We start from the raw sequence: 24,729 nt of genomic DNA on the forward strand, positions 1-24,729 counted from the left end.
AGGCTGCTCAAGGTGAGTTTCTTTCTAGTCATTTCTTTTCATTCTTTTCTTTTGCCTAATTTGGCTTTTAATTTCTTCTTCAGGTTCCAAACCCAATATTGAAGTGGGAACAAAAATTCTTCAGATCTAACTAAGTCCATCACATGATCATTTATTGTTTCGAAACCACCAAACCACGGGTTAAACAAGACGTGTCAACATCACATGACAACAAAATTCTGCAGCGTATATTCTACAAGATTGAAGACTAAAACATATACAAGCTGGACTATACACTATGTGTATAAAATGGAGTCATCATGATTTTTAAAAGGATTTTATATTAGAGTGCTACATCATCTTGTACCATAATTTCATTCAACATTCATCTTTGCAGGTGTTATAATGTGTTTTAAATTGTTTTAAGATTGTTTGTGTTTGCCTGAATGACTCTTTGGCTGATGATGGCACGACATAAGTGCCAAAACTAGTACCTTATGTGAATAATTCACATTAATAAATGTCATTGTATTGAATAGGTGGACCCCTAATCATTTCAATTATTGTAATACTGGGAGATTGGAAGAGTGAAACTCTAAATCGTCCTGGGATGGAGGCAATTCATTAAGGCAGTGTGTTGTCTTCGGGGATGGTGATGATGATGATGATGATGATGATGATGATGATGATGATGATGATGCATCTTTCTTTTTCAGGTTCCAAACCCCATATTGAAGTGGAAACAAAAATTTGCATTATCAACCAGAATCTCAGATATTTTGGTTTAAATCTCCTAGTGTAATTACATAACACACCTGCCCAGAATCTTGAGAGTTTCCCATAGATAAACATCAATACACTAAATGTGAAGGGGGTGTGATAGATGGATGGTATTGTAGCTGGCTTTTCACCAAAGCTGCTGTGATTCGATCCCAACCATTGCATATGGTATTTGTTTAAACTAAAAGTCAGTTGTTGTGGATCAGGTTCCATGGCTATGATCATGGTATCAACAGTCTTATAAATCTACAAGCTTGCTTTTTGTTGATAGAATAAATGTCATAAGGCACCTTTCTGTTGTAAGTAGTGTAACGAAGCCATAACATAAATTATTTTTTCTTTCTTTTCAGCCTGCAATGTGTGTCTCAGTTGGTGGGATCAGCTGGTGCTCTGCTCAAACCCCACCTTTCACAGCTGATTCCTGCTCTTCTTGAAGCTACCAGCGAATTGGAGCTTCGAGGCCTCAGTCAATTAAGTGTTGGTTTGGGAGGCGATCGCGATAGACAGGAGATCGTAGACTCTTTGAGAGCATCTGCAGCTAAGAGCCATTACACTACAGAGACTGTCACCAAAGTTAGTATTGATGGTTTTTGTTACTTTAGATTCTTGTCTCACCTAGAAAGTTATAAGATGTATTGATTTATACATACCTGCTAACTCTCCCAATTTAGATGGGAAACTCTTGATTTCACACCATTTCTCCTGCCCTACCGCTTCACATATTAATTCTGCCAATTTTTCAGAAATCCTGCACGTAATTTTGGACTAATTGTACGAGATGACGAATCCCAGTCGTCCTTCAAATAGATCGGTTAAAAAATTTATTTTTTGTGTTTTGAAGTCTGTTTCGATACTGCAGTTACACATTTTATCCGTAATTTATCAATAATTCTCCATAAGTATATGTGTATCTACTATCCCCCCGTGTCATATTTAGTTGGCACCAAACCTCTTTGAAATCGTTGATGGTTAATTTAGAGTGTTGTGTTGGAAGTTTTGCATAATAGCCTATGGGTGAGAGGTAGTTGTAGGCTGTGAAATACTGTATCATCTGTTTCACAAGTAAAATTATATGATTTGTGTAAAACTTACATGGTGTTGGCATTAATAAACCAGTAGGCTATTGTGACTTTCGGCCTGGGTGATTTTTGCAGTTTACAGACTTCATCATATAGATCCGTATTGCGAGAAGCAAGTCAGAGCTAGGCTCAGATGGGAACCGTCTATGGGGAGATTCACCAACCTTGAGGACCTTGTCTTTAGAAAGGAATTATTAGAATTAAAGCTTTCAGTATTCTTTAGTTGATAAGGTCCCGTTTTCCTGTTCCGAGGCCAATGTTTATATTTCCCTCAGTCAGTACACTGAAGCTACTGGCACCACATGTCAAATTTTAAGAAATACCATGTAGAATCAAATTTTAACATGAAGAATTTTTGCAAGAAAGTGATGGACAGTTCTATGGAAAAATAGTGTGTATTGTTTTAGTGTATTTTCAAACATTTAGTAAAGCACATGGGTTCATCCATTTTAAATTATTAGACAGTAATAATGATGTATCTTAATCAGTTACAAGACGCTATGGCTGAAGAAGTCTTAAATTAGACAAAACGTACCAAAGAATGTATAATTTACTTTAATATTGAATGTGTTCTCACTTGTAAACTGAACTGTATTGATTGGGTGGACCATTAAACCTAATACAGTACTAGTTGTTAATCTCAGTGATTTTGTCGGTTCCTTGGTAATATGGTAAAGAAATATGATGTGATGTTTAAAACTGTGTACAAGTATATCTTTCCATCTATAACTGAGTCAAAAAGAAGCTCAACATTTGCATTTTTTAGTGTATGTGTGATTTCAGTTTCTCGCATAGGCGGAAGGGGGACATTTCAAAACGTGCTCACAAAGAAAGTGTTAAAAGAACAAGAAGCATGGTTTTGAAGTGTAAGGAGGACGACACTGACAGTATAACACGTGCAGAAGTACGATTATTTTGTTTATTATTGAATGTAACCTCGCAGTTAATTGTTCCGATAATGCCAGTCCTTTATTTAGGAAGATATTCCCAGACTTAAAAATTGTTGCAAAATGTGGCTCTGCCAGAAATAAAACCTTGATCATCTTTGCAAAAATGTTCAGTGAAGAAAAGAAAAAAAAGTTATTGCTTGCCTAAAAATGCTGTTTTTTAATTGCAATGGATGGTAGTGACCAAAGTGATTAAAAGCTGTACCCAATTGTGGTTATTTCTTGCAACCCACTTCAACAAATTCAGAGTTGTCTTTGAAGAGTTCCTGTTTGAGAAAGAAGTGCAACAGGCATTAACATTGCTAACACAGCATCCTCTTCGGAAACTGCATTGCTTTCGGTACGGATAATGCCCCAGTGATAGTAGGGGTTAAAGATGGGTGTGGCAGAACTATTGAGAAAGTAAATGGAAACTTTTTTAAATTGTAGTCATTTAATAAATTTAGCTGCTGAAATGGGATTGGCATGTCTGCTTATTGAAGTAGATAAACATGTAATAGACATTTTCTATTATTTTGAAAGAAGTTCAAAAAGAAAGGAAAAGTTCAAACAGTTTCAGAAATAGCACAATACAGATGAGAAACATGTCTCTACGCCTGGGCTTCGATAGGAAAATGTTTACATAAAATCAGCTTCATGGTCCGTATCGCACTTAAAAGTTGCCTTAAGCAATCATTGTATCGACTAGGTGGAAAATAAATAAATACTTAATTGTGAGGAAAATGTTTGTCAAGGCTTTTACAGCAGTGGCAATTTTTCAATTTCTTCAGGAATGAAATCACATGGAAGGAGCCCCATTTAGGAAATTTAGAATCCAACAAAATTCCAAAAGTATCTCAGAATTTAAGTAGTACACAATTTAATTGTACATGTATACAGTATATGATAAATATTTGCGGTACCATTTTAGCCTGTGTCTGCATCCTGTTGTTAAAAAAATCCAGATGTTTTTCACGCAGCCAATAACTGAACGCCGCCCCCTCCCCCGTCATCAAATCTCCCAATGTTTCAGTTTATAAGGTTGATAGGTATGTTTATATGATTTTAAAAAACTGCAGGAATACAAAACTTCTCTAATAATCTGCTGTAAATTACTCTAATAATCTCTGCGTACACCCCTGCATACACCCCACTCCCCCTCTTTTTTCCAGAGAGAACAAAGCAATTTTTTTTAAAAAAATTCCTATTATTTTGCACATAAAATTTTATGAGGTAAATGAAAATCATTACATGCTAAAATTCTTTTATACTCATGAACAACTCTGCAGAATTAGAAAGTAGGAACTGCGCCACTTTCTGCAACATAAGAGTTACTGATGAACTGATGATTAATATCATTTTTCCACTTAAACAGTTAGTTATTTCTCACTTAAACAATGAAATAACAGGACAAAGTCATCAAAAATCATTGAGTTGCTCATTAAGAATTCCCACGATGTAGCAGCTCCATAGCTTCCTCTTCAAGGACCTGTAACCAAGACCACTCCACCTGCAGTCTTGTCGAAGATGAAGAAGGGCAAAATAATGGGGCCTGACGATATCCTAGCCAACTTATAAAGGGCTCTGGCTGCAGAATGAAATGTCTGGCTGTCTAAGATGTTTAATAAGAGTCCTATTGATACACCCATGCTAGAAAGTTCCATCAAAGCTACCTTGTGCCCATCTTCAAGTAGAAGGGAGATGTCAAAGAATGTGGCAACTACAGAGACCTCCAATTCACTTCACACACCCTCAAAATTTGAGTGTGTGTGTCATTGTAAATGGCATAAGGAATATGATCAACATACATAAGAAGCCGTGCTATTTAAAGTTAAAAATTTCATGATTGTTCCGTGTTGAATAGAGAAATAAGATGATGTACAATATTATAGGGAAGGATCCACCTTTCAATACTCCGTAGTAAGTTGAACTAAAAAGTAGTTACAACCGGTCCCAATAAACAGGTTGTAACTACTTTTTAGTTCAACTTACTACGGAGTATTGAAAGGTGGATCCTTCCCTATAATATTGTACAAGCAGTGATATGTCAACAAGTGATGCAAATCAGACTCTACAGATCTTGGAGAAGCTCTTATGTACACTCACTGTCATTCAAATTTTGGGTGAGAAGAGAATCTGGTAATGTTTCAGTATAGATTTCGAACAAACATGAGCATAGAGAAGAGACATGCAGTGCAAAGTCACATGTGTTCGTCTTCCAGGAGATGTGGCTTGCACCGTCACTTACTCATAAAATGCGCACACTTCACTCCTACTCGACTTACATTTTCTCGAGAACTGATTAAAATGTTTCTGTGATTAAATTTTCGGGCTATACTGGCTTTTCCTAATCAAAGAAGACAATTAACTGTAATTTCATTGTCCTCCCCTGTGAAACATGTGACCTTCCCGCAGTGGGGAAGCTTGCATGTCCCAATGAAGCAGATAGCCAAGCCGCAGGTGCAACCATATCGGATGGATATCTGTCGAGAGACAAGACTAACGAATGGTTCTTTGAGGGGTGGGGGGAGGGGTAAGAGCCTTTCAGAAGTTGCAAAGGTGGCAGTCTGGATGATTGACTGATATGGCCTTGTAATAATACTCAACATGGCTTAGCTGTGTTGATACTGCTACACAGCTGAAAGTAACGGGAAACTACAGCCGTAACTAACTCCTGAGGACATGCAGCTCTCTCTGTTTTGAATGATGTAATGATGATGGCTTCCTCCCGGGTAAAATATTCCGGAAGTAAAATAATCCCCCATTTGGATCTCCGGGTGGTGGCTACACAAGAGGGGGCAATCACCAAGAAGATGGATACTGACATGCTGCGAGTCGTAGCATGGAATGTTAGAAGTTTGAATCGTTGTGGTGGGTTAGAGAATCTGAAAAGGGAGATGGATAGAATAAAGCTAGATGTAGTTGGTATAACTGAAGTACGTTGGCAGGAAGAGCAGGATGTTTGGTCAGGTGACTACAGAATTATCAACACAAAATCAAACAGGGGAGATGCAGGAGTTGGTTCAATAATGAATAAGGAAGTAGGGCAGCAGATAAGCTACCATGACCAGCATAGTGAAAGGATTATTGTTATCAACATAGACACCAAACAAATGCCCACCACAATAGTGCAGGTCTATATGCCTACTATTCAGCAGAGGATGAAGAAATCAAAGAATATATGAAGAGATAGAAGATTTAATACAATATATAAAAGGCGATGAGAATCTAATTGTGATGGGAGACTGGAATGCAGTGGTACGCCAACTAAGAGACGGTAATACAGTAGGAGAATGCGGATTGGGACAAAGGAATGACAGAGGAAGATGGTTTGTTGAATTCTCCACCGATCATAATTTAGTTCTTGCTAATACTTGGTTTAAACACCACAAATGATAACTGTATACATGGACGAAACCTGGAGACGCTGGAAGGAATCAAATAGACTTCATTATGATTAGGCAGAGTTTCAGAAACCAGGGGTTGGATTGCAAAACTTTCCCAGGAGCAAGCAGACTTGGATTCTGACCACAACTTCTTGGTCTTGAAATGCCATATGAAGTTTAAAAAAATTGAAGAAAGGAAGGAATGCAAGGGGATGGGATCTAGGCAGGTTGAAAGAAAAGAGTGTGAGAGACTGTTTCAAGGAACACGTTGCATGAAAACTAAATGAAAAGGCTGAAGGAAACACAATAGAGGAAGAATGGACAGTCATGAAGAATGAGGTCTCTAGCGCTGCTAAAGAAACGTTAGGAAGAAAGGAACAATCAGTTAAGAAGCAATGGATAACTCGGGAGATACTACAGCTAATTGATGAATGATGAAATTACAAGAATGCAAAAAATGAAGAAGGCAGAAAGACATACAGGCAATTAAAGAATGAAGTGATAGGAAGTGCAGGACAGCTAAGGAAGAATGGCTGAATGAGAAGTGCAAGGATGTTGAAAGTTGTATGGTCCTAGGAAAAGTAGATGCTGCATACAGGAAAATCAAGGAAACATTTGGAGAAAGGAAAAGTAGGTGTATGAATATTAAGAGCTCACATGGAAAACCACTTCTAGGGAAAGAAGAAGAGGCAGAAAGATGGCAGGAACATATCTGACAGTTGTATCAAGGTAAAGACGTAGATGATATGGTTCTGGAACAAGAAGAGGCTGTTGATGCTGATGAAATGGGACACTCAATTTTATGGTCAGAATTCGACAGAGCTTTGAGAGACATAAATAGGAACAAGGCACCTGGAATTGATGACATTCCCTCTGAATTACTGACTGCTTTAGGAGAAACCAGCGTGGCAAGCTTATTCTATTTTGTGTGTAAGATGTATGAGACAGGACAAGTGCCATCCAATTTTTGGCAGAATGTTCTTATACCTGTTCGCAATAAAGCCGGTGCTGACAAGTATGAAAACTACTGCACCATTAGCTTGGTATCTCACGCATGCAAAATTTTAACATGTATTATTTATATTAATTTACCGAAGAATGGAAAGACAAGTTGAACCTGAGTTGGGAGAAGATCAGTTTGGATTCAGAAGAAATGCAGGAACACGTGAAGCGATCCTGACTTTACGTCTTATCTTAGAGGATCGAATTAAGAAGGACAAGCCCACATACACGGCGTTTGTAGATCTTGAAAAGGCATATGGTAAAATTGATTGGACCAAGCTATTTGAGATTCTGAAGGTGATCGGGATCAAATACCGAGAATGAAGAATTAACTACAATCTGTATAAAAATCAGTCTGCAGTGATAAGAATAGAGGGCTTTTAAAAAGAAGCAGCAATCCAGAAAGAAGTGAGTCAAGGTTGCAATTTGTCGCCTCTCCTTTTCATTGTTTATATTGAAACAGGAACACCCGTACTTCAGTTTATCGGAGAGCATGAGAAACGACAAGGCGTGTGAGGAGTGAGAGAGAAGGGTAGTGAAAAAAATTTTTTATGATTAAGTGGATCCTTCAGTTTATTCAATAGATATGCAAAGAACTATGTCACCTTTTACAGCTGAATCGTGGGGTTGTCCTTGAAGGCGTGGAGGGGACGTCATCCTGCGACGTCTGCGTCGTCTTGCGGTCGGCGTTGTCTTCCGTCGTTGGTGTTTTTTCTCTGTATTAGTGTTGATGGCGACTCGAACCTGAGGCAGGAACGGGGAAATGTGGAGCTTCCGCATCGGACGTCATGGGACTCTGGTGTGACACCTCTCTAAGGCGAAGCACACCGAAATAGTTCCCACAGTCAATGATGTTGAACGCACTTTAGCAGCAAGGATAAAGTCAGAGTCACAGTTCCATGAGAATAAGATGGAAGGAATTATCGTATTTGGAATAATAAACAAACAAAAACAATCTAGGACCTTCCGAGGTGCAGTGATTAAGCACTTCACAAAGAAAATTAAATTCACCGGGTACAGTCTCTTTTCTGTACACCATGAGCACAATATTCACACACTTGTTGAAATAAACGACAGTCCAAGTTCTGTTAGGTCGTAATTTTCAGAAGATTATCACTGACACTTAAGATCATACGTGATTCAGAACAGGTTATGATGGGAATTGGCATGGTCCCTCAGAAAGAAATTACGATACCGTATTCCACAAGTTAATACTGTCTTTAAGAGGGAATGTTGGCACAGTTTATTACGAACACAGTTCAATGGATAGACACAGTCTTTAAATGAAATGAAGGCTGGCACAGTTTTATTACGAACACAGTTCAATGGATAGACACAGTCTTTAAATGAAATGAAGGTCGGCACAGTTTTATTACGAACACAGTTCCGAAAAATGGATGAACACAGTCTTAAAATGAAATGAAGGTCAGCACAGTTTTATTACGAACACAGTTCAATGGATAGACACAGTCTTTAAATGAAATGAAGGCTGGCACAGTTTATGTTAGAAACGTTATCGCTGTTTTCACACAGTCTTTAAATGAACTCAAGGTTGGCACAGTTTATGCTAGAAACACAGTCTTTAAATGAAATCAAGTTTGGCACAGTTTATGCTAGAAACATTCATAGTCCACAAACGAAATATAATCGCCCAGTCGTACAGACTGATAAAAACGAAATTACGTTTTTGTTCATGCACAAAGTTCAAGCCCACGGAGAAAGCTTCCAACACTAACGTTTCCGAACTCAAGTACACAGCCGGACCGAGTGACGAATTATATCGCGACGTGCTTACTTGCACACACACTGAGCTCACGGCTTACTGCCGACTCCTCTCACTCTCTCTGCCTACGGCACACTGCAGCTGCACACTGCCCACACTGCACACTCTCCGTTTTACCCCAGGCTGGCGATTCGCTTATATTGCCGAAGGTCGGTGGGCGTGGCTACACCTGTGGGCCCCAAGAAAATTTTATATCTTGGCCATCTTTACACTGATTGACACGAAATTTCGGCTAGCAGCGTTCAATATTCCTGCCTGCAAGGTGACGTTATTGAAATATTGATATCACATTTCGTTCATGCTGCAATGCTATGGAACACGAAAGAACCTTCTGCGTGACGTCGCTTGACCTTGGCCGGTGTTCTGGAACAGCGCGAGCTTGCTTGCAGTTCCCACAAGGCCTGTGCGCTCGGCGCAAGTTTTAAATGCTTACGGCCGGGTGTTAGCGAGTTCCTCTTAATAAATGAATGAAACGTGAATGCTCGTAGGGCATTCCCGTTTCAATATAGAACAGGCAGCAAAGGAAATCAAAGATGAATTTTGAAAGGGAATCACAATTCAAGGAGAGGAAATCAAAACCCTGAGATTTGCTGATGATATTGTTATTTTATTTGAGACTGCAGAAGATCTGGAGAAATTGCTGAATGGTATGGGCAGTCTTGGGAAAGGAGTACAAGATGAAAATAACTAAATCCAAAACAAAAGTAATGGAGTGCAGTCCAATGAAGTCAGGTGATGCAGAAAATATTAGATTAAAGAGCTTACTTAATCCTCCAGAACTAAAGAGACAAGTACTAGGGTGAGTGCTAACATTGGTCTGTGAGTCGGAAGTTATAAACATGCATATTTCTTATGTTTTAAAACAAGCAAGTCATTTATTAAATAGAAACCGCACTACAAAAATTGATTACTAAGTCTTGCATTGTTACCGTCAACAATAGAGAGAAAAAAGAAATAAATTCACCATTGTCAGGAGGCACAAACACAGAAATAAATACTCTTAATGATTAACTAGAAAACTTGGATAGTAACATTTCTTACAAAGATACAGTGAACAATTCACAGCCACACTCGATCACCATGTTCATTCTTTCTTTTCAGAACAAGTTGGACAAACAACCACAATGTACTCCAAGCACATAAACTTCCCATACAAATAGCACTTGTATTTTGTTTTACAATTTTTCTTTGAGTCACAGTATGCACACCGACCATGCGCCTTTTCTTCCTGTGCAGGCACCGGCATGCGCTCAGCTGGAATGTTATGGATCTCTCAAATCCTCATTCAAGTCAATCTTGGAACTTGCTTGACTGTAGATCTTTTTAGATGATCTCCAATTAAATGGAATGCCAGTGTTTCTAAGAAAATTCTTCGCATCATATTAGCTTTAGGATTGTTGCTGTTCATTTTCACAAAAGCATTTATAGCAGCAATGTTCATCAAACTGTAAAAGATTACCATAGGCCACCAGCAAGTTTGGCTGGCACAGTTATACCCTGCACATCAACACCCCCCTTGTGTGTCATTATACAACACGACCATTTCAGGTTTATCAGTGTTGGGGTCAACTTTGTCGTCTCAATGCATTGTGGATAAAAGTAGCTCATTTTTGCCTTTCTTGGGAATGTATGATACTAGGGTGTAATTTTCCTGGAACCCAAACATGCTGGAATGAATGGTTCTGTTTTTGCCTTCCAGAAATTCACGAGGTAACTGCTTTTTTTAAATTTTTATAGCACCAGGTAAAGTCAATTTAGGTTTTTTTCAACAAACTTTCAGATATTCTATGCTGGTGAACCAATTGTCTATGGTCACATTCATGCTGTATTGGCAATAAGGTTTCACTAATATTTCAACTACTGCTTTCACGCTGTTATCAACAGAATATGGGCCATCGGACTGTTTACCAACATATACCTCAAGCAGTGTTCTCCCTAGGACCATTTTAGTGGGTGCACCGCCCTGCCTTTTCTACAGACCGCCCGGCTATAATAACCTAGATACACGCTAATTGCGTAATATTAATACATATTTAAATCATTGCGTGCTTCAAATTAAACTGTAAATACTGTAAAACTGTTTATTTAAATGGTAAATCTTCATTATTGTTGTTAGCATAATTGCATCAATTACATTAGAGTTTAAATGTTTAGCTTGACTATATTGTAGTGTCGTGCGCGAGCGGTGTTTGGATTAATGTGGATTCGCACGGGAGCACTCGATTCCTCATGACGTCAGAAACCCGTATGGCACTCCACATGCCCCGGTGTTTGATTATGAACGAGCAGTAGAACGCTAGAACATATTGTTTGAGATAATAACACTACAATAGTTTACCTGTCTGATATTACTGTTAATGCCCTCTGTGGATCAGTGGTAGAGGTACCGGGTTCGAACCCAACAGAGGTGGTCGGATTTTTGAAGGGCGGCACTCCATGTCGTACGATGTCAGCATGTAGAGGATATCTGGTGACATATTTGGTATTTACCCGACAAAATTCACTAAAACTCGGCCTAGACGCCCAAGAGAGATGCGGTTTACTCTGACATGTAGTAGGCCTAAAGTAAAACGGAATGTCGAAATTGACGAGCACGCAGCCATATGACGTCGAATTAAGATGTTTGCACACGGCATCTGAGGTCGTATTACTATTATTATTATTATTATTATTATTATTATTATTATTATTATTATTATTAGGGGCTGCCTGGCCAAGGCGGTAAAGGCGTGCTCGGTTCGTCCGGAAGGACGAGGGTTCGAATCCCCGTCAGGAAGTCGTAAAATTTAAGAAACGAGATTTCCACTTCCGGAGGTGCATATGGCCCTGAGGTTCACTCAGTCTACACCAAAAATGAGTACCAGGTTAACTCCTGGGGGCAAAGGCGGCCGGGCGTAGAGCTAACCACTCTACCCCTTCACGTGCCGCGGTTAACAATGGTGGAAGCCTTTACCTTCCACTCCTCCAAGGGCCTTCATGGCCTGTACGGAGGTGACTTTGTCTTTATTATTATTATTATTATTATTATTATTATTATTATTATTATTATTATTATTATTATTATTAATGCCCTGAGAGGAATAAAACGAAATGTTTTCTTATTAAGTTTTTACGTAGTTTTCCCCGCCCGGCTACTCATTCCTGCCACCCGGCTGACGAAAAATTTCTGGGGAGAACACTGCCTCAAGGTTTGACGAATAAAACATTATAGCACATATTAACGCATAAGTTTTAGACCCATATTCATTGGATTTGCTTCGGATGTACTAGCGGAAGCTACATCTTCCCCTGAAAGCTTCAAGTTTTTCATCAACAGTCGTATTTTCAGATGGGGTGTGGTTAGCTTGACAATTGGCCACAAAAACGTCAAATACATCCCGAATTGCAGCTAATTTATCTGTTTCTTGTCAGTGCAATCTCATTTCTTTGTTGTCAAATCTAATATACCTTAGCAGAAACCTAAACCTCTCCAGTGACAAATTGAGCCGAACCATCTCAATTGATGTACCGCTAGTTTTCCATAAGTCTGTTGCGTTCAAATAGTTTGTACACCAGAGAGGTATAAGAGACCTAACAAAGCCTTCATTTGCACTAAGTCAGTAGGTCTTACAGTTCCATATTCTTGGTCATAAGGTTCATGGGTTATATAAAGGTTTGTAGAGTTGACCAGAATGCTTAGAATTCTAGCATCAAAAAAGCCGTTCCAAAATCTACAATAGAAGTCAAGTTTCTTGCCGGTCCTTTCACCCCAGGCGAATGAGTTACGGGAGGTGATCTTCTTCTACAGCTACTTCATTCATTCTCTTCAGATTCCAGTGGTAATTTCAGCACGTACTCATGTTCACGTTTGTAATTCATTTTGTTTCATTTCCAGCAGAAAGTACCATGAGTACTAACTTCAGTCTGAGAGACCAAAATAAAGGAATTCTTGCTAAGAACTTGAGCCAGGCACGGAACATTCACACAACAAGAAGTAAACTGACCGATTTGAAGGTACCGATGAGCAAAGCGTAAGTGAATCATGCGCACTAAAGTTATAGGAGAATAATTGGGCGGTCAGTCTCGGAGACCAGTTGTTAGTACTGGAGGGTTAAGAAAAGAAATTTGCTTACTTCGAACATTGATATAGGAATTAGAAAGATGTCTTTGAAGACTTTCGTCTGGAGTGTAGCATTGTATGGAAGTGAAACATGGACGATAACAAGTTCAGAAAGAAAGAGGATAGAAGCTTTTTTAATGTGGTGTTACGGAAGAATGTTAAAGGTGAGAAGGCTAGATCAAGTCATTATTGAAAAGATACTGAATCAAATTGAAGGGAGGAGATTGATTTGGCTAAATTTGACCAGAAGAAGAGATGGAATGATAGGACATATCTTAAGACACCCAGTTGATTATTGAGGGAAGTGTAGGTGGTAAGAACAGTAGGGGTAGATCGAGATATGGATATGACAAACAGATTAGAACAGATGTAGGATGCAGTCTTATGTAGAAATGAAAGGGATAGCATAGGATAGTATGGTGTGGAGAGCTGCATCAAACCAGTCTATAGACTGATGACTCAAACATCAATTTCATTATGAAGAAATTTGCACGATGTAGTCCCATTCCAGTATGTATGGTATTTAAGCACTGAATAATTGTTTAGGAACAATTTTTCAAACATCTTTGCATCTCTGATGATCATTAGTATTTAATGCCAGATTATTCTTACTTTGGATTTTTTTATGATAAATAATAATAATAATCATCCGTGAAACCTTGTTGATGTGTTCCTCATCAACACGTTTTCCCGCTTGGCACGTCAGAAATTCGAAGTCCCGATTCTCATCATATTAAATCTGTGTAAAAATACCTCACTTATGGTGTCACAAATTTTTGCTATTACCGCTTAGCACGATCACATTCTTCCTAGTCCTGAAAATGTTATTTCGGGAGGAATGTGATTTCCAACTCAGGTAAGAGCCCTCGCCGCAGTTACATGATAACAGGAAATGGCTTGAATTCTCAAACTTCACAGGATGAATTGCACCTTCAGGGACAAAGCCATTAGCTTCAGAAATGCTCAGTTTTGCTTGCTACTTAGCAGTGAAACTGCAGAATAACACAATGAACCTGTTTGTGCTTGTATTTCGCATTCCATTCAGAAGTTAGAAATGAATTTTTTGTTTAGTTGTATAGTGAAGGGTAATGAATAATATGCATGCAGTTATCAGACTGTGCCACATAAGAGGCTTCTGATAAGTTCACCTGCATACACCCCAGCATCAGTGGGTAGGGTCTGACACATCCCACTCTGATGAGTCTAGTGTCAGACCTAAGACGAAATGCTGGTTAATAGAGCAAACGCCTGAAAAGCCAACATCTAATTTTTGATCTGATTAATGAATATTTGTCGCGTGAAAGCCTACATTTGGAACATAATCGTGTGATCTTGACCAGCGTAGTGCATATTTGTCTTGTGATAGCCTAATTATGGATGCGGAAAATGTCATGAAATTCCTTACTAATGAAGACAAAATTAAAGTATGTCAAGTCGACTGGCATCCACATCTTCAAGCACGCAGTATTGGCGTGAATGTTGAAACTTGCACCTTCCAGTTTTGACTCGATCACTCGGATTAATTTTGGTTGGTCAAAGTTTTGTTTGATTCAAAATAGTGGCCAAGTCATTTTGTTGCAGTCGCACATGGTCGAGTATAACCTCCAATTCACTGTCTAAGTGTGTGACCAGAAAAATAATGTTTAATATCCAACTGGTCCAAAATAACACCTTCCAGTAACATTTGTTTTAGAAAGAGTGTGATCCGGAATTTTTATGGGGCCTGTTCAAATGTTTTCATATTTGTTGTTTGGTGTTTTTAACACTTTTCAGTGCACTATTATTTTTTAAGCCCCAGGAGAATAAGTTTTCATGCTTGTTCTCTCGTGTTTTTCACACCTTTTAGGTTAATACGTTACCCCTGTAAACTACAAACATAGCAAGGCCCAAAAAACATAACAATTAAGAAATACGGCATTTCTCATGGTGGTGATGGTTGTTGTTGTTGTTTTTGTTGTTATTGTTGTTTTCACTGAACCTGCTGATAAAAATCCCATTGTACTGGAAAAATCGTATCTAGTGTTTCTATATCCCTGTTGGATAGCTTTTATTCGTGTATTGAGTAGTACGTTTTCTTGTTTAATACGTCCAGGTTGGGTCTCTTGTTTTTTCCAGTGGATGTGTTTGTGGTGGTTGCTATTTGACATCTGTTTGGTGTATAACCATTTCAAGTGTGCTTTGAAAAGCGTATTAATGCACACATCAAGCAGTTGAGGTACAGATGTGAGTCATCCAGGTATGGCCACTTGGTCTGTTTTCCCTCTCTGTAGGCAAACTTTCACTTTTTCCTTTCAGGTGCCCAAAAAATCTGTCCATCACAATCATACTGTTGAAGTCTAATAACGCCCCCCAAGTTTTACCCAGTTGAGCACAAGGGTTCTGTCCATCCAGCACTTTTCTTGGGCCGTGAATGACTATTACACCAGGCATACTGATTTTTGGCTAAGTTTTGTATTTTAACATTATGTAAGGGAGCATTTTTCTTCTGTCAGATGTGGTGAACATTGTGGCAGTTCAATGTATCTTCTCTCAGTCACCCATCCTTAGAGAGATGCACTTTTCTCCTTTTCTTGCTATACATCATGTCTAACGCCATTTTGAAATAATAATGTTATTTTGCTCTACGTCTCACCAACTAAATTTTTACAGTTTTTGGAGCATTTTGGAATAAATTGGAAAAGTGTATTTGTATGCCAGAAACATAGATAGGACCTTGTCAGAAGTTAGAAGCCAATAAGTATCATACGTGCACCTTTTAGCGATACATGGACACCCTAGTGCTGAATAGGTCAACCTCGGGTATCTCCGAGATTCGTATTGACAACCTTTGAAACACAAACTATGAATCGCTTGTGCATCGCTCTGCGACATCTGGCGTACACTTTACGTACTAATCATGTTGTTGTTTACACAGTAAAGCCAAACTTTAGAATTCATGCTGGGAACAAGTTTCGCATCGAGAAATGTTATATGATGTTATATAATGTGTGTATGACACAGTTGTTGGCTTAAGATAATAAAGGTTTAGAAAATTCATATCAATCGATCATATTATCGATTCAATTCAGATTTCATTTCCATTCAGTTGGCAGTATTACCGGAACCGGGAGTGCTCCCTCCTTACTCCTCCGCCCCGTACAAAGAAATATCGCTGAAAGGTGCACGGACTATACACTTGCCTGAAATACTGTCCTCAGAATACGGATCCTGATAGAAATGAAAAAACTATACATAAACTTAATATCAGCATCAAAAGACGAGGAATGCATACCGTAATTAAATCTGACTACCTCCAGAATCCAGTCTATGTCACACACAAACATTCATCCCATCCAGTCACACAAGAATCATACAAGCTTTCATTCAGAACATTCATAACAAAGTTCACATTCAAAAAAATCCCTATTTCTGAAATGCTCAGGAATCTCACAATGTTTTCTTTTCCACAAACCTATAGCTAATGCACGCAAACAGATCCCATTCCATTTCTCACATCTGACGTCGATATCATTCAACACGTAATTCGAATCATTCACACAATTCTCAGCATTAAATAGAACATTACACTCTCTCTTGAATACACTTTCCTTTATCTCATGCACATTTCCATTCTCTCTTTCCTTAAACATTCCCAACACACGCACATGATCTCTCGCACAACAATTTCTCACAAAATCTTCAAACCCTGAATCACCATTCAATTTACTACCCTTCCGATGAATCCCCTTAAGCACAAAATATGACCTGCAATCTGCTTCAAACAACTCTTCACACACAATGGTCATAGTTATCTTAGGCTTATCAAACATACCTACTTCAATTACCTCAAGCTCATTCACACCACACTTAGCACACATCCCTCTCTCACGTTCACTCTGTTACTTAAATCATTACCATAATTCACTTTGAAATCACTATCATTACTACCTAATGCCCCAAAAATTAATCCATCTTCACCACCTTCCATATCGGCTCCTAATTGCACCACTTAAGTGCCAACAACACTGCCACTCTCAACCATCTTACCTGAAGATTCATTCATCTCAAAGTCTAAAAGTGTCAAAGCCTCTAAAGAAATACGATATTAATATCGCTTATAGAACCCGATATACGAACCGTAATATATTCTTCAATTCAAATATAGTTAACATTAATCACAATAAATTCTCGAGCTCTGGTATCTATAGGCTTAAATGCACCCATTGTGGATTCTCCTATATCGGACAGACTGGACGTAGCTTTTTGACCAGATACCTTGAACACTACAACGCTTCGAAACATAAAAAGTATTCCGCCATGAGCACTCATATGGAAGAGACTGGCCACAGTTTTACTACAATTGAAAAAGACCTTGATAAAATCTTGAAATACGTCAATAAAAGTAAACTTATGACAGAGTTTGAGAACATTTACATATTCCTAGACCAGCATTTTAACGGACATCAAAATTTAAATGATACTTCAGAAATTAAAAGTCCAATAATCGAGAAAATTCCAGAACTACTCTCTCTTTTCAATATAAATAACAATAACTTTACGAGAATCTTTAATTATACAACTGTTAATAATACAACAACTACTACTCTACTGCCCTCTCATGCGACACCCCCTCCACAAATACCCGACCCGCCCAAGGAATCGGTCACCCCTCCTCCTCACATGACTCACTCACCGCCTCTACGTATACGTACATACAACACTAGAAGCAGCAATAAGGTTACTCGCCAGTTTGCTTCACGCAGCCAACGTTAGCGAACACCTCACACTAGTCCCAAGGGTAAGCCTCTTTCTTTTTTTTTTTTTTTTTCCGTTATAACATAACTTTATTTTTCCTCCCTTTTCTTTCATTCCAGATTTCTAACTCCAATTGTGCCATAATCTGCTCCATTCATCTCTGGTTTGCTGGAACTCTCCCTACTTTCAAGATTATAGCTACTCTTTATCGAGTCCACATTGGTTTCCTACGTTGTATACGATTAATTTTACTGCTAGCGTGTAAATACGGACTAGTTCAACTTGTATTTCCTCCTGACATTGTGTTTGGCTCTCCTACAGAATTCCTAACTACTGGAGTTCACGTCATTTCAACCTTAGTTTCGTTGTCATGCGCCTTTTAACTGGTTCAGTTTGACTCGTATTATTCAATAAACTCTATTTCAACTTTTGTTTTTGCTCAATTTAAGAACTCCATCGTCAATAATTAATCCACGCTTCACGCATTGACATATTTTATGATCCACTATATATATATTTTTTTACTTTAACAACCTCATGATTGTTTTAACTTTACAGACTACCATCATTCAATGTATTCCACTACAAATACTTGCTGTTAATCTGTACATATTGTTACAATTTCAAGTCTAATGTTATCATTTTACTTTTTATTATGGCATTGTCAGTCTTTTAACATTTTTTATCATTTCAGCTCAGGGCCCTGACCTAATCTTTGTAAATTAACGGCTGATGATGATCGCTATGTCGAACGAAACATGTTCCATTATTTAAGACACCTCATGGTTATTTTATAATTCAATGAGTAATGTATTGTATTGAGTAGGTGGTTGTTAATAAAAGGATTTTATAATTTTAATATATTGTCCTCAATACGGTTCTATTATGAGATTAATTACATGTAATCTCAAAGTCACCATTTTCACACATTATCGACCTAAACTTAATCTTCTCACGTACACTTAAATCAACAAAAACATCCTCATTCTGATGTATACTCCGTAAACACCCTTCACTCACTGAAAAACCTTCATCACCTTCATGAAAAACTTAACTTTCAATTTCAGGAACTTCCACAAGATTGCTGATCACAGTATCACTATTACCATCACCACTAGTACAAAGTCAGTCATCCGACACAGCTTCCTTAATTTCATCACGCCCCCTATTCTCAAAATCTCTCTGATCACAAAACACATGGTCATACAATAATTCCTCTTTCACATCTACATCGTACCTTACCTGTTTCATCGCATAAATAGGAATTTCGGTAACGGACTACCTATCTGATTCAACTAAGAAGTCTGGTTCAATTTTATATTACTTTACGTGGCCTGTTCACTATTACCATGCCTCTGCACTTGATCTGGAGATCTTTGATCTGTACGCCCCCTACTTTTAGATTCCCCTCGATTAGTGTGTGTGTTTCCCCTTCCGTAATTACCACCCTGATTCCCTTGCCTAGAATGACTGAAATTTTGATTATTCCTGTCTCCCCTAATTCTCCACAATTCCTACCTTCACTTTGCCTAGTCCTCACCTGCCCTTCCAAAGCATCAAACCTCTCTAAAAGCTGCTCTGATTCCTTAATCGTAACGATATTCTGCATACATGCAGCTAGTCCGACCTTCTCAGGAAAATGCCTGGTGGACTGTATCTCTCTCCAATGCTAGACCTTCAATATTCTGGCTGATCAGAACATGCGCCAAGAAATACTCCGTCATAGACACACCTTCGTGAGGTCTATATTTGCCAAATAGCACACAATTTCTTTCCCTTCCCTGAATAGCATCACACCAAAATTTAAAAATAAATTTCTCCCTAAATTCCTCCAAACTTGAAATACCCTGTCTATAAACTTAGAACCAAGGTCTCTCTTCTCCAACAAGTGCAACATCCAACATCTCATCAACCATACTCCACTCAATCAAACCATCATCAAGATTCTTGGAAAACCGTTCCTCCACCGTTTTCAAGAATTCCATTGGATTAAACTGCCGACCATTAAACTTGGGTAATTCAGAGTCCTTCATACCAGATACGTACCTACTACATATACTGCTATCTACTTGGATTTGACTGATCTCCTGCCGCAACTTCACATGACATGCTTTAATTCCTTCTTCCACTACCTTTCTGGCATTTCCTTCTACTGACTTGAGTCTTCTTGTAGCGACTTAAGGTCTTTCTCCAATTTCTCATTCTTCTCATCTATTCGCTTCGCTATAACATTCTGATTGGTTTTAATTTTATCTAGTTCTTTGACTTTATCTTCCACTATTTTTATTCTCTTATCACATTCCTTCCAGTTTACAACAAATTCCTTCCTAACTACATTAAATCGGCATTCAATTTTCTCAGTTAGTTCCAAGCATTGAGCTTCTACCTTATTGTTGACTTCCTGAATTTCCCTGCTTTGATGGTCAAACTTCTGGTTTAATTAATCTATTCTACCATTCACAGCACTGCTTAAACTATCAATTTTAGTAGACAATTCCGCACTCACTGAATTTAACTCCTTACTCTATCAATCTTACTGGACAATTAATCACTCTTACTATCAGTCTTACTGGACAATTCATTAAATAGTGATTAAAACATACTAAGAGTCACAATAATGATTATTAAATGAATGTCATAATGGTCCACCTTTTCAATACTATAATATGCAATATTTTTTAATTACATTACTAAACTAGGGACTATTTCCAACCTTGGCTGGCCATCTTCAGCCTTAATATAATACATCTTGCATCCGGGAGATAGTAGGTTCGAATCCCACTATCGGCAGCCCTGAAAATGGTTTTCCGTGGTTTCCCATTTTCACACCAGGCAAATGCTGGGGCTGTACCTTAATTAAGGCCACGGCCGCTTCCTTCCAACTCCCAGGCCTTTCCTATCCCATCGTCGCCATAAGACCTATCTGTGTCGGTGCGACGTAAAGCCCCTAGCAAAAAAAAAAAAAAAAAAAAATATAATACATCTAATAACTAAACAAATGTACCAATGTAGCACCTGTCGGTGAGCGCATACACAAAATAATAATAATAATAATAATAATAATAATAATAATAATAATAATAATAAAATAATAAAAACAATAATAATTGATCCATGAATTTTATTTCCCCCCCCCCCCCTCCCTTAAAATCTTGGTGTATATTTTGTGGGCTATTTAGCTCGTTTGGTAATTATTTAATTATGCTTGACCTGTTGAATCACGCCTTCGGGTGTGTAATAATAAAGGTTCTGCCCTGGGGCAGCCTATTTCGCCCTCCTTTCTTCTTTCATTCTTCCTTTTTTTCTTTCCTTCATGCCTCACGTGCTTGTGCTCACCCTCTCCCAGTTCTCCAAGAGAGGCGGTGTGCATAACGTAAGCTCTTGTGCCGTGCCCCTCCCACCGAGGCTTTGCTCGCCTTGTCGGTTTGCTGGGACTTTTGCGCTGCATATTAAGCGGATCACTTGCCTTTTCCTTGACCCAAGGACCGTGGGGGGACATGGGAGGTAAGATTGCAAGGTTTTAAAAACGGCGCTAGGATGATGGGAGGAACTAAGTAATTGTAATGTAAAGCCATTTATTTGGCATGTTCGATTTGTGTGCTGATAACAGCAAGCTCGGTCTTTAGCTAACACGTTGAAACATGTTTTGAAACTGTGTAATTCTTTCTTAAATTCGATGTTCTGTTTTAAAGTTTTCATTGGCTGTTGGTGGACACTTGAGCCTTCTTTATCGGTGTACTGCTTTATAGCTATGGTAGGAGTTAACGAATTGGTTCAAGGAAATGAAATGTAATTTACCAGAATTTTCCTGGGCATTCAGTTTGAGAGGCAATGTAATTCGCTTGACATTGTAGTCAATTGGGTTTGTTAACCTTATATCGACTCTTAGATCATATATAATTTATTTGAAAATTTATGAACAAGGTATTATCTGGTATCGAGTTAAGTTGTTACGCTGCTCTTACTCCTGCCTCTTGGAGGAGAGAATTGTATTACTGGTTTTATATGGGGCTGGTCCCCCTTACAGGTGGATTACGAAAATGGATCAAAGCCTTTCCCTTAGCCATGTTTATCTTTAAACACTTCCGTACCTGTTCATTGTTTATCATTTTGTTAAATAAACATTCTAATCAAGTTGTTAAACCTCTTATCTTGAGCATTATAGCCTCTGGGTTGGTCCCTACATTTGTTAGTCCAGATCCTTGGCCCACAACCTTTCGGGTCTTCCTACCGGTAGAATTTCCGATACAATAATAATAAATTAGGAAAACATCAATGTAGCGGCGTCTTAATTAAGAAAATGACTGTTGGCTTATAAACATAACTTACAGGTCTAACGACGACAACTACGGAAGGATTGTGGAACGTGGTAGGAACCCTAATAAGGCCATGGGAACATATATCATTGTGGGGGAAGAGAAGCGTGCAGCGATCACCCTTGAGCTCAGATACATTAACATTAACAAATGAAAAGATACAATTCCAAATAAAAGAAGACAAATAAATGACAGAGTAGCTGACAATTACAAGACTAGACATAAGGACATTTAAGTAAACTTACAAACAAAAGCCGTAATCTGATCAAGTTCTTCAGACAATAGGAAATTAACTCCAACATAGAATTGACATAGAATGACGGGAGGTAATCTCAAATGAAATAAAAATTTTAATATGACATATAATATCACTTTTGAAGAGAGAAAATGACATTTATAATAAATTACAAAATGCTAAACCAGAAAGTTAAAATGCTGTGACAGTGTATCACTGAATGGTGAATGTGGGAATCTAGAGGAAACTTCGACACGCAATATTTAAATCTTGGAAAGTTACGATAAATGAAAAAACTCCAAAACACCAGAATTAATGCATTGAATCAAACACAATAGAAATAGCACTTAGCAAGAGAGGCTGGAGTTCCCAGAGGGGGAACAGACCCCAAGCGCGTGCGCTCACTAGGCCAGTCAGATCGAAGACGTGGACCGCATGCATCAAACAGACAAAGCCGGCAGAAGGCCGGAAATGGATAGATCACGAAGTAACCAATAGGAACACCAAATTTCTCTCTAGATTCCAGTTTTTGCCAATTGGAAAGGTCGTTATTCTGACCAATCCAAATACATGACGTTATATGGCCAGTTTCTAAACTGGTGATGCAGTTAGAATTACATCACCTATTTCCTCTGCGTGGCAGTACATACAGCACCAAAAGTTATGTACTGCACGCATTTCACGAAAATACAATATTAATTTTCTTTAAGTTACATTTTTTTAAATTTCTTCTTCAAAGTCCAAAATGTCTTTTCTTGAAGCTTCTTGAAATTAATTTGAATGATACACATCCCGTTCAAAATTCAATAAAACACAGCTACATAAAATTCAATTCGAAGATCATTTTGAAAATCATTTTTGCAATGTTCATTTACAGTTCCAAATAATAAGTAAATAATTTCTTGGTCTGTCCAGAAAAATAAAATGGTAAAGACAACATATTAAACAATTCCATAATTGATAATTTTCAAAAGTTCATGAGCTCCAAAGTCGTTTTTGAGGCGTCTTAAAATAAAAGGTGAATAGTTTACATGTCCGAAGTTTGATAATATAATTTTATGAAACACTGATGATTTCCAGTTTGCCGTCGCACCACAGGTGACATTCTCCACCTCCCAACTTCAAGCTATGCTCAAAAATTAATACTTTATATAAAAATTTAAATGGAGGTTTTAATGGAGGTTTGAAGACTTTGGCAACGCCACGAATCCGCTGCACCACATAAATTTTTTCCTTCGTTCTCACCAGTAACATCCATTACAAGTCGAAGAAACACAAGTTGACTACCAGTATCGCTGATTAATGACCACAGCCGATGCCAACGACCTCCACATGCTTTCAGTCACACTGAGGTCACCAGCGAAGCTTCTTCTCAGCTCACTTGTTGCATTGAGCTGGCTTTCAACAGGCAGATGATGCTGGTGCAGTACTGTCGACAGCCGCTATAAGGAACATCCTGCCCACTCTAGTGTCGGATATTAGTGGCCAATAGGTAGATTGCAGCCTCCAAACAGGCACCCTATTTTGAAGAAGGAGCAGGGTATCACAGTCACTGGAACATAAGCACACACCAAGCAGAAATGGTAAATGGAAGAAATGAGGCCATCAGCCAGAACTACAGAAGAACTTGAATGTAGTTGAGTTCAAGGGTGGGTTTTTTAATTTAGTTTAATTAACTAATAACTAAGTGGCTCTACAAAACACCTTTGTGGAGGTACCCTCCCATAGACCTGGGGATACCCCAGTTCTCCCCTTGCAAGCGCTATCTTAAAATTTCAAAAATAAATTATTGTAAGACTAAAATACAATCTGCTGGATTTTACCCTAGTACCAGAAAATTTTACAGAGAATCCCTAGTTATGCACATGAATGAAGCTCTTAATCTTATCCCAAAACACATGATATTAAAGTTTACCTAGCATGGTCACAAATGAACATTCTCATTACAACTAAAATACTCCTAATTAAACTATAAAATCTAGGAGATGGCTGGCCAGCTTTTCTACCTGAAAGAAAAATTTGTTTACAACTAAGATTCCTTGTAACTCCCCCAAAATTCAAATACAGAAAATTCACCAGGAAAATAAATGTTATAAACATATGTTACTGAGGATACGGCATGACAAATTACCATTCACTCAACCTTTTCAAGCACCACATGTATGATAGTTCAGCATAAAGGAGAAAGCATCCTCCAAGTAATAAATTACCCAAACTAGACCTTCATAGACTGAAGTACTACACACAAACAACCTTACCACTTGGGCACATAATACACTACCATATCCTCTTTGAAAACTTTCACTAAATTAAATTACTACGTGCATTCTTAATTGCCCAACGTTTGAAAAAAAAAAAAAAAAAAGGACGTGAAATTTAGAATGTTGCAAGGAAATTCAAAACCAGGAAA

General features: G+C 38.2%; 1 protein-coding gene across 3 annotated transcripts in view; it reads left to right on the forward strand.

The window, feature by feature from the left end:
• LOC136858532 (proteasome adapter and scaffold protein ECM29) overlaps window positions 1-24,729 on the forward strand; it is a 925,266-nt gene that overhangs the window by 633,398 nt on the left and 267,139 nt on the right. For all 3 annotated transcript variants that reach the window (XM_067138136.2, XM_067138135.2, XM_067138138.2), the window contains one exon: window positions 1,110-1,332. In XM_067138136.2, coding sequence (XP_066994237.2) covers window positions 1,110-1,332 — 223 coding nt within the window. The remainder of the gene's footprint in view (window positions 1-1,109; window positions 1,333-24,729) is intronic.

This window comes from Anabrus simplex, chromosome 1 (genome assembly GCF_040414725.1).
Source record: "Anabrus simplex isolate iqAnaSimp1 chromosome 1, ASM4041472v1, whole genome shotgun sequence".
Taxonomy (NCBI): Eukaryota; Metazoa; Arthropoda; class Insecta; order Orthoptera; family Tettigoniidae; genus Anabrus; species Anabrus simplex.